The sequence below is a fragment of the Sinocyclocheilus rhinocerous genome, unplaced genomic scaffold (assembly GCF_001515625.1).
Source record: "Sinocyclocheilus rhinocerous isolate Xijiao unplaced genomic scaffold, SAMN03320098_v1.1 scaffold1386, whole genome shotgun sequence".
NCBI lineage: Eukaryota > Metazoa > Chordata > Actinopteri > Cypriniformes > Cyprinidae > Sinocyclocheilus > Sinocyclocheilus rhinocerous.
Window position 1 is genome coordinate 1,518,438 of NW_015660628.1, and position 10,768 is coordinate 1,529,205.

Below are 10,768 nucleotides of genomic sequence, written 5' to 3' on the forward strand. Positions count from 1 at the left end.
CAGCCCCAGCATTTGACTCCCTAAGCAGCGCTTCCCTCCTGAAGAGTCTCTTCAATTATTACCCTCCAAGCTCTACCGCAGCACCGGGGCCTAATGTGTCAAATACAAAGTTGGAGGATGTCGCTCGAAGGAAATTAGATAATGAAAAATCTGAACCTTATGAATTCTAAGCAACTTTCAATATATACACTTGCCCTCACAAATAACTTGTCATACATACAATGAGAGAATAAGCAGATAGTAAAACAAAAACTGAAAGCAAGACTTAAAAAGAATCTACTAATTACATAAAAACTAAACGCACATTACATAAGAATTAAAACGTTAAAATCATTGTCTGGTTTAAGCGAGAAACGTTTCTAACCATGAGCTTTGACAAAGTAGCACAATCCACTTACTTTGTGGTAGTATTTCATCACTGTTAAAAGGGATTGTGCGTTCATCTAAAATCATCAAATCACTATTTGGAAGGGTAGTTTGAAGTGAACTCAGCCAGATGATGCAATGGGATGACATGGTCGTCTACAAGAAGTTTCTACAGTTTATGTGGATGAAGACTGTGTAGTAATAGCCTAATAGTCAAATGCATCCATTTGATAATGAATTAAAAATGTAAAAAAAATCATTGATGTTTAACATAAAATAAAGACAGCATCAATGAATCCATTTGCAATCATAAACTTTCTCGGCTCTTTTGAGGCAGCTCTGTCACTACCCCGGCCGCAGGTTTCTGTCACACCTACACAACTGCAACCCATTTTGCTATAAACACAGCTCATTGCCAACTTTGCAGAAACAAATAGACAGACAGAGGGACAGTGACAGGAAGACTGGCAATCCGTCAGGCTATATCTGATGCAGATGGCATGGCTGATAAAGAAAATCTGTCAGGTATCTGAATTGTGTCTCGTTTAATGCCACACAGCTAGACAATCCAAAACATGGCATTGAATATTTGAAATCAAGCTTTCTGTTTAGGCCTTGGTGGAAAACATCCAATTGATACCAGATATGATGAAATATTCTGCGGTGGGTTGCTGTAAATGCAAAGTCGAGGACAAATAAAGCACATAGAGCCAGCAAGGCGGTAAAGCATGCTTACCTTTTCGACCATTGTCATGGCAGAGCCGCCATGGATTCCCAGTATGGGCATGGAAGTCTGAGAGGAAACAAAGTCCAGCATCTGTGCCACGGCTTCCTGGTCCGTGCCGTCTCCATAGACCAGCCCGTGCAGCCTCTGTCGGGACATGAGCTCACACAGGTGTGTAAGCATGCTTCCTGGGTCCGTCTGGTTCACCTGGACGCTGAGAACAGTCACATCCAGAGGTGCACCTATCCCACGAGCCGGACGCAGGGCTGATTCGGATACGGTGGGGGTTTGGCCCAGTATCACAGCTACACTCAGGGATGGAGGTTTCTCTGCGGCCTGCGACCAACCCAGCAAAGCCCATAAGACCATCAAGCAGACTACAGCTCCCATCATTCCTGGCTTCAGCCCCTGTTAAGATGAGAAGTTTTAAAAAGATGCAAAACACACTCAGTCTTATCAATCAGGCTTACCAGATCTCAATAGGCCAAATCAGATAACGCACATCCATAAATTACATTCGCCCTGTTACTTTGCACGCAATGATTCAGTGAAGTGGGACTGGGAAGCGAATCCGGAAGACAAGCTTTTAAAAGTTAAGATGATATGGCACTCTGTTCAACTACTCAATCATTTCAAGTCAATACTTTTCAATTAGCCTAAACAGTTAAATGGAACAGTGGTTCACTTATTAGCAATTAACTCTGATGTAATGTCTTACAATATGTCATCGTGGTTGCATTTAAATGGCCTGTCTAATTGATAGGACTCTTCAATAGCTTATAACGATTCTAGGCGGAATTTGATGCCCGAATGATTCCAGATGGCTAGTGTAGCTGTCTCTTAAATTATAGTAATAATTGATGAAACCATGCACTAACTGGAGTGCATTATAACTTCATGAGTGAAGAACAGCTTACACATGGTTAAATTTAAGTGCGTTGATGTCAGCGGTTCAAAGATGTTTCAATCTCAAAAGATTGAATGTAGAAGTCAACTTTGGAATTAAGGAAATTGTACTTATGGCTTAAAGGAATCGTTCACTCCAAAACTCAATCGGCACCTATCCCTATTCATTTTCACTGTAAGGAAAACAGCAGTGTGAACGTACTTCAAATAAATCTCCTTTTATGTTACAAAGAAAAACCATACAGATTTGGAACGACTAAACAGTGAGTGAATAACTGACAATATTCTTTTAAGGTAAAAAAAAAAAAGATATAGATTTTTTCCTGTTCATTTGGCTCCTTTTATCAAGGTAGAGATACTTTGCTATCAAACATGCTTTGATAGCAAGATTGATCGAATTCACTCTGAGCTTTTCACTCTCAGAAATGTCACTGGATACACCTGCTTCATCCCTGGAGTTTAGTCATCAGTCATATTTGCACCTCCATTTCATTCACCGACTACCTTGGGCCATAGCCAATAACCACAGATGAAAAAGTACTCCGATGATGTTGAGAATTATAACAAAAATATATTAACTAGTACAGTCAAATATCCTGTTTCTTATTTAACTCTGGTTGAAAATGTCATTGGTAACACACAAGCAGGGCATATATACAGCAGCATCATGAAATCGTGTCAGTTTGTCTCTTAATATACTGTATGTGCCAGGGCATGTAATTGAAAATCAATACTCATGACACAAAAATCAATAAAATGAAATAAACCCTTCAGTCTCCACAGCTTGAAATTTGGGAGTTTGTTTGGGGTGCTCAGCAATGAATGATGTGATAAGAATGTGCTGCCATCAGCTACTACGAGTACTACCATTTTTTATCACCAGTCCTCAACAAAGGACAAAGCTTAATACAGAAGCTCATGAATGCACAGCTTAATAGAAAAAGTCCTACATTGGAATATTAGATGGAATATATTGCAAATACTTACTGTACATGTGGGTAGTTGAAAAATAATAGGGACATGAACATTTTCAACATCAGCACATTTTTAATAATTTTATCTGCATTTCATTAAAAAAAAAAAAAGTCCTGCAATGTGACAATTTTTTTAAATATAAATATTACATATAGTCTTTTAAGGAAGCAATATATATATATATATATATATATATACACACACACACACACATACATACAAGCAATTAAATGAGTATGCTGATTTTTATTAGTAATTTTAAAATCACAACATTGATATAGCAATGCATGAGCAGAAGTGGATGACTGTTACTGCCTGATGCATTATATAATTCCTCCTACAATGTCATTTTTGAATAAATGAAGCAAAGACTTGTTTAACACTTGACAAACTAATAATTTATTGATGCGTTTTCAATTGTTGGCAAACACTTATAGCAGATAGTAAGAGGGTTATGCTTCTGTCAGCTTAAACATTCAGCTGTATTGTGAAACATACTAATTAGTGCCAATCACATAATTGCCTAATTGCTTTCTTAATGGTTGCACTGGTAGTTTGTGAGGGTCCAAAAGTGGTACATGCCTCAATGACCACATTTGAGATTCCAGAGACAGGCAGTTGTGCTCTGTTACCTCTGTAACTTTCTCATTTAGTATACTTGCTAACATCCATAATTGGCATACTCACAGAGCTACCCCAGCAAAGCAACCATGCCCTTAAGTCTACACCGGACTAGCACTTCGCGTTTGCAAATGCAGTGCATCACTCTGCATCTCGTTCACTCGTTCTGCATGTGCATCTGTCAGATTTGTTGGACGTTTTACAAGTAAACGGTGTGTAATGTTTTCAGTCACATTAGACATCACCTTCACCCTAAGCTTGCTACAACTGAAGAGCAGCCAAGGATCAAAATAGAGACAGTTCATTTCACTTACATACAAAAACAGACCCATGGATTTTTTTACGCATCAAAATTTAAGCAACGCTGCCAAAAACGTCTTGTCAATAGGAGTGTTTGTACGAGTGAGGTGTGAGTATATGCCTGGAAGTACCAAACACAGTTTTGATGGTCTGTCACAGCCCATATTTCATAATTCAAAACCACAGCATAAAGTGCCAAGTGCAGATCGGCTCCTCTGTTAGCAGAATATCACCGCTGAGATCACTTCTCTTCGCAGGCGAATGGGGAGGTTGTGGGTGGATTTCTGAGTTTGACTGTGTGGAAAGGTGGAGGGGTCAATAGTTACGAGTAATAAGCACCTGCACTAGGTCCTCCTCCCCCATCCATTTCTTTTTCTGACCAACATGTACGCTCACATAGGCTATTCCTTCTGTTTAAGGTCCAAAACATATTCTACAAGTTTTTAAATGCAGACGGTTTACAAAATGTGTAGAAAACTGTGGTATTACATAGTCCGTTTTCTCTTTCAGGTCAATACTGTTATGGTGAAGCAACAGTTTGAAGAAAATCTTGCTATGCAAATTTAAAGTCCGTACATATTATAGCAAATTTCATTTTAATTGCCAGAAATTTTGAAGGTAACTCCATTGCCCCCTTGAATCCTGAGGTTTGGTACCACCACAACAAGTACATTCAACAGGGCAGCGCATTAGCCAAGTGCTCATGTCTGCGTTCACGTATTTGCTTAAATTATGTTCCTGGCCTAAGGCATCACAATAGTTGGCCCAATATAGCAAATGTAAGAATGCATTGCTGTATATATCTGGGCGTTCAGTTAAGATCATTTTATCAAGACGTGCATAAGTGTCTCTATACATTAATGTGTGGGAAGGGAGCGGGCGGTTTTGAAATATTTCAGCTTCTAAAATTGTATCCTCCATTGCAGGAAAGACTATTTCAGGACTGGTCCTGTAAGCAAGAGGAAAACATCAAAAATGTGCTTGGACAACGTGACTGCACCCAAATCTGCAAGTACCTCATTCCCCGTTTAGACCGAACCCGCGAAACAACGGCGCCCCCTGTCGGATCTCCCTGCCAGCCACTTCACACCTATTACTAAAACGTTCAATATTTAAAACGTATCTTACCTTGCGTGTCACGAGGTGTCAGTGAAGAAGACTCGCCGTGGTTGAAATGTGCCATCTGTGAAACTGACCGACGTCTTGTGAATGTTATCCACGAAGATTTCCTCACAGAGAAGGCGCGTTTCTCGGCGCATTTTTTTTTCCAGACCTTCGGCGAACCACCTTGACAGGAGCTTAAGTGTTCAATGTTCTGGAAAAAAGGTCAACCAAAATCCTTACACCAGGGTAACAAAAATGACAGAACTCATTATTTAGTGTATTTCTATAACTTCGCGCTCGTGTTCAGTAGTCTACGAGCGAAAAGCCACACCAAAAGGCTTCGCGAGTGGGCAAACTGATCTGCGTGGAAGCGTAACGGTTCCCCCGCACAGAACCAAGTCACCTCAGAGGCTGACTACAACACCACATAACCGTGTTTCAAACAACACCTATTAGTGAGCTTCGAGAGTGAAGTCAGTGATTGAAAGGTGTGTGAGAGACCCGGCGTGTTTAAATAACGGCCGGTGTGGTATTCCCCTCACGCGCGCGCGGGGTTTGTCTCTATGTAGGGCGCTCGCTCGCGCAGCAGGTGTTGCGCATCAAGACGGTTGAAGTAATTTCTCCCGTCACAAAAATAAACCGACGATTTCGTCAACGGGAAGCTTCCCGACTCCCAGTTGGCTATGAGAGAGCGAGCTCACATTTGGTAAGGCAAAATAATACGTTTTTTGATGTTTTATTGAAAGTAAAAAGAGAACAACTCACCTAATATCCCCGTTATACATTTCCAATACACCAGTCAGGAAATTAAACCGCGTCCTCGGTAGTCTTCATCGTATAACCTTGATCTTTCTTTATAAACAAATCCGTCAAGTTCAGCGCTCTTAACGGCGTAATTCCACCAGTGTCCTTGTGTTTACCGTGTCCATTCCTTACAGAGATTAACCAGAAAAGGGAAAAGGAAAAAACGTTCAGTGATTCAGTCGACATACAACGACCACATGGATTTTTTTTCACCTTAATATTTTTTTTTTTTTTCTGAGACTCGGGTGCTTTCCGCAGTGGAGCTTGTGGAACAGGTCCGTGTGCCGCCTCTGAGGGGGATTCCGTCAATATCGCATCCTTTTGGAGAAAACGACAGCAACGCGCTGTATTCAGTCGTTAAAACGTCGATAACGGGGATGATGTGTATTTTGGATAGAGATTCCTCTGCGACACCATCGACTGAACTCGAGACATCATGGCAAACTGTCGAGCGCATGTACGCTCCTTAACATATCAGCGCGGAATTGAGACCGTACTTGCCAATGCCTCCCACGCGCTCCGCGCCAAATTCAACTCAATTCTCTTACCTTGCCACCTATAATTAAACACAAACATACGTTTCATATACGGATTTGCTGTCTGTCAATGCAAACAGACTAGTCTTATCGCTTAACTATTTGAGGAAATAATTTGGTTATGAGGCGCGTTCATATTTCCATCCAACTTTACAGACCATTGCTCTCAGACGCACACTCCATGAATCGAGTAGATGGTAGATTGAGTCTCTCTCTCTCTCTCCATCACACACATGAATACAGTCAAGTGATAATGAGCACCATTAACGGTCCATGCGCACGATGGGCGCGTCAAAACTGTGGAAAATTCTCAATCACACGACGCCTCAGTAAACAAGTAATTTTCCCGCTCGATGTTGCAAAACCACGTCCCATCCACTGTCGCCTCCACGTGTTAAAGAGAGCAAAACAGTTCAACGAACCGACTTCTGTCAGTCTCAATGAAAACGGTGATTTTGGGCTTGCTCCGTTTGCGCCCAAATTGGTGGTTCGTTATGAGTCAGACGCTCCCAGCTGTGTAATTTCCCTGTAGGAAATCCACGGGAGCCGTTATGATCCTCAACTCGTGCAATTAAATCAAATGATTTTATGCTCTAAGATCATTCACCCAGTCAAAGGAAAACTACTTGACAAGTCTATTTAAAGTCTTTTAAATTTAAGATTATGACCGCGTGTTTAAGTATAGATGTACAGAAGGCACGTGTCCCCTCAGATTTTTGAGCCAAGTGGATTTTAATGCAAATATCTGTATCTTTAAAAAACATTAAGCTGCACCATTACTGTGGGTTTTTAAAAAAAGTGTTTGCCTTCTGGTCATGTCTAACCTTACAAAATCTGCTAGACAGAAAATTCAGCAGATTACCACATAATTCATAAAATGCAACACCATCTGATTCCTTTACCTGAAAATAAAGAGTACAATACTCTCAGCTATGTTTTATTACATTTTACTGTATTGAAATTAATTTTGAAGATTCTCCCCCCCAAAATAACACAGAAAATACTTAATAAAAAAACACCACAGATTCCACCTGGGCCTAGTCATGTCTTATCTGGCCTAGGGTACTGAATGAGTCAGAATTGCCACTGGTGCCCCCTGAAACAAAACTCACTGTTTAGATATATTTAAAATAATGACACATTTCTACTCTAAAAGCGATGGTTGAACCTTATTTGAAACATTAAGATCAGTTTATCAGATTTTTTTGAAAGCATTTGTAGCACTTTATACTGCTATTCACAACACAGACCAGCCCGCCCACTATTTTATGGTTACCAGGAAACTACGTTTCAATATGATGTAACACTACAAAACCATTTAAAATATATATCATTTAACCATTTAGCATAAACACACAGGCATGCATCCGCAAACTATGCCTCAGGAACGTTCTTTGTCTTGCTGTTTGTCCTCACAAGCATTATAATTACTCATTCTTTATAGGTCAACCTTTACATACTAATATATTCATGTTTAGAAATTACCCACTTTGACAGCCTACTTTCCACACATTGATTTTGAAGAAATACAACCATGCAAACTACTATAAAGTAGATCTGACGTATCTAAACTCATATACATCATAGTGTACTGCTGCTTTTTGTTACCCCCAGCATTTTTTGTCTCACTCATCCAACCAATCATGTTTCAGAATAGGCTGGAAAAGGACGTTTTACAGTCCAGTGAACAAATTTCAAGATGATAAACTTTACCATTTGTAACAGCAGGTCCATTGTGATTATCCATGTCTGTGTATCTAATTTTGGAAACCTATGCCCATTATCTGCTTGCTTGAGCAAATAATGCAAATTCATGGCTCAAAGGGAACTCTGATTTGCTTTGGCAGGAAAGATCTTCCTTTTCTTTTTCAAATCATACATCATCTCATATACAGAACACATCAGCAAATGTTTCAGGACATTTACAGTAGCAGAATCTAAAACTTCCAGTGGCTCAAACAGTAGAGAATGGAGCTAACAATGCCAAGGTCGAGCGTTCTGATAAAATGTATTTCTTGAATGGAAAGTAAATTGCTTTAGATAAAATTATCTAACAAATGCATGCTTTCTGGAATGTATTTCTGCTATCCATTCTATTCATTAATTCGTTGTCTAATTAACACAGGTTTGTGTTTGTGTGGGCATGGAAGCAGTATTGAAGCCCCAGAGTATCTGTAACAATTATTAACAAATCTTTTATACTGTGTGTGAATCACTCAAGACACAAGCACTTATTTGCTTGTATTAAATCAGCCCTAATGCAGAGTTAAACTGGGTCAAATTAGGAGTTGTTTACTTATTAAATGAAAGCCCAGAACTGACTTGAAAGGAGTCGCAGGTAATTATCCAGAAAGCTCATAATGAAACAATTTTACGACTGAGATAATAAATTTTAGACATTTTCTTTTAAGGAGAGAGCTAAATGATATGCTTTGGCAACAGACACAAGCTCATGTTGACTAATGAAGATCCCTTTTCCTTGGACTGTTTGGATTTACAATAAACATTTAATTTCCCACATCTCACATCCACTAACAAACATCAATAAATTGTAATTCCGACACAGACAAAATAATGCAAAATAAGTAAGAAAACAGCTACAGCATCACAAAACATGCACAACTTCATGAATAAATGAAGAAGGAATTAAGAAATAAAGGAGTAAAGAAGAAATGGAAGAGAGGTTTGCATGAGTCTGTCATGAGCACAAAAAAGTGGGAAAATTCTGTCTCCATGGTAACCCAATTTTTAGTGTCACCACTTTTGTTACCAAACAGACCATGCTACATTACATAAAACACACACTCACACCCCCCTTCACACACAGACAAATGTGCGCACACACTCGCAAACATACATTCACTCAATAGAACAGCAGTTTCGCTCTAACAATAGAATTTGCCTGACAGTTTTAGCTTTGACGCACTATAATATCTCTAGAACATAGCCATCTTTTGTAATTACTTTATTTTTTATTAAAAGTAGTCCGAGAGCAAACTTTAACACCCTATCTATACCAGAAACCTCTTGAGCGATTCAAAACGAAACACTAAGACAGTGTTTACTATAACGTTAATTATGCAGTTATGCATTTGCAATTAGTTTAAATTAAATCTAATCTTAGTCCTAATGCATCTTTCTTTATACACAACATGACAAATGCACTCACACGAGCCCTGATGTGCATGCATGGCCTCACGTATAACATGCATGCTTTCACACATACTGTGAAAATCACATTCTGCAAGAGAGCTCAAGAGAGATGTTTATAATGTCTTTAAAATGATCAAATTAAAATGTGAACCTATCTTCATCTAATTTATAATAATAGAGAGATAATGCAGAAAACAGCAACATTTGTCCTCGAATGCAGTGATTAATTCTCTAGAGAAAGCTTAATGTCTCATTTTATTTGCGATGTCATTTTGCAGGATGTCCCATGTTTGTAGTAAATAGTTCCAATTTATTACACTGATTCCTGTTTTATACGCTCAATGCAGAATGATACAGTACATTGTGTGAAATGATGTTGAATAATGGATGCAGTATTATCACAATGCAATGTGGAGGCTGCCAAGCAATTTTACAAGCAACAATACATACTAAATCAGAGGTCATCTCAGGCCAACACTGTCACTAATTCAATAACAAAAGCCATCACAAACACACACAGTACATCAAATATTAAAAACATAAACTATAGAGTTTTTCAGAGCTTCGTGTATTCAATATCCAGCACATGGTCATTAAATTAATTTGAATTCTCATTTTGTATTCAAAATAGTGAGCTTTGCAGTTTTAGCTAAATATGTAATTGCAGATGAGTGGAGGGGGAAATGTCCAAATTCAAACTGAAAGCATATGTATAGCTGAACTAGATGTCCTTTTTTTTTTCTCCAGGTCATTAACATATTTGAGACCCTTGTCACGTTTCTGGATTGGTCTGAAATTTGTCCCATATATAAAACAACTACTTTGTTAGGCCTACTGTTCTGGCAAAAAAATGTGACATCTGGTCAACATACTTATAGGATAATTTCCTTTTTGATGATGGTAATTTCAGTCAGATGATCCAATTAATGAGATGAATGGCGAGAGAATTTGAAGGCTCTTCTGAATACTAATGAGCAAGGTGTACAATATTGCAAGAACTCATAAACAGCCAGCTGGACAATGATATGCTCTTGTTTCCACACTCTTAAGAAAAATGGTTCTAAACAGTACCAGAAAAGGGTTCTTCGGCTTGTAACAATAGCAGAACCATTTTTAGTGCTAAATATTATTTGTATATATTATTTATTAATATTGTTTTTTTACCCCTCTATCTGCCTGGTCTTATAATATATTAAAGTGTCTATTAGGATTTTACATAAAATCAACAACAACAACAACAACGTGTCAATTAGGTACTTTTTTTAATGACGTGAAATTG

The 10,768-nt window shown here is 38.7% G+C and overlaps 1 protein-coding gene across 2 annotated transcripts; it reads right to left on the reverse strand.

Moving 5' to 3' along the window:
• Window positions 1–341: 341 nt before the first annotated feature.
• On the reverse strand, window positions 342–6,546 carry LOC107725389 (glutamate receptor ionotropic, NMDA 2A-like). 2 transcript variants are annotated; one of them, XR_001638116.1, is made up of 4 exons: window positions 6,014–6,546; window positions 5,762–5,927; window positions 5,021–5,207; window positions 342–1,498 (listed from the first exon to the last, which is right to left on the reverse strand). XR_001638116.1 is itself a non-coding variant. In XM_016534629.1 (2 exons), exon 2 carries the CDS (start codon window positions 1,481–1,483, stop codon window positions 962–964), a length of 522 nt encoding a protein of 173 aa, XP_016390115.1. In that variant the 5' UTR covers window positions 1,484–1,498; window positions 5,021–5,518; the 3' UTR covers window positions 342–961. The 2 variants fall into 2 exon arrangements, 1 of the variants encoding a protein (XP_016390115.1); XM_016534629.1 differs by lacking the exons at window positions 5,762–5,927; window positions 6,014–6,546 and having other exon boundaries at window positions 5,021–5,518.
• Between the last annotated feature and the right edge of the window lie 4,222 nt (window positions 6,547–10,768).

Coding starts and splice junctions, on each gene's coding strand:
- LOC107725389 (XM_016534629.1), bottom strand. CDS start 1,483: ATGATGGGAGCTGTAGTCTGCTTGATGGTCTTATGGGCTTTGCTGGGT.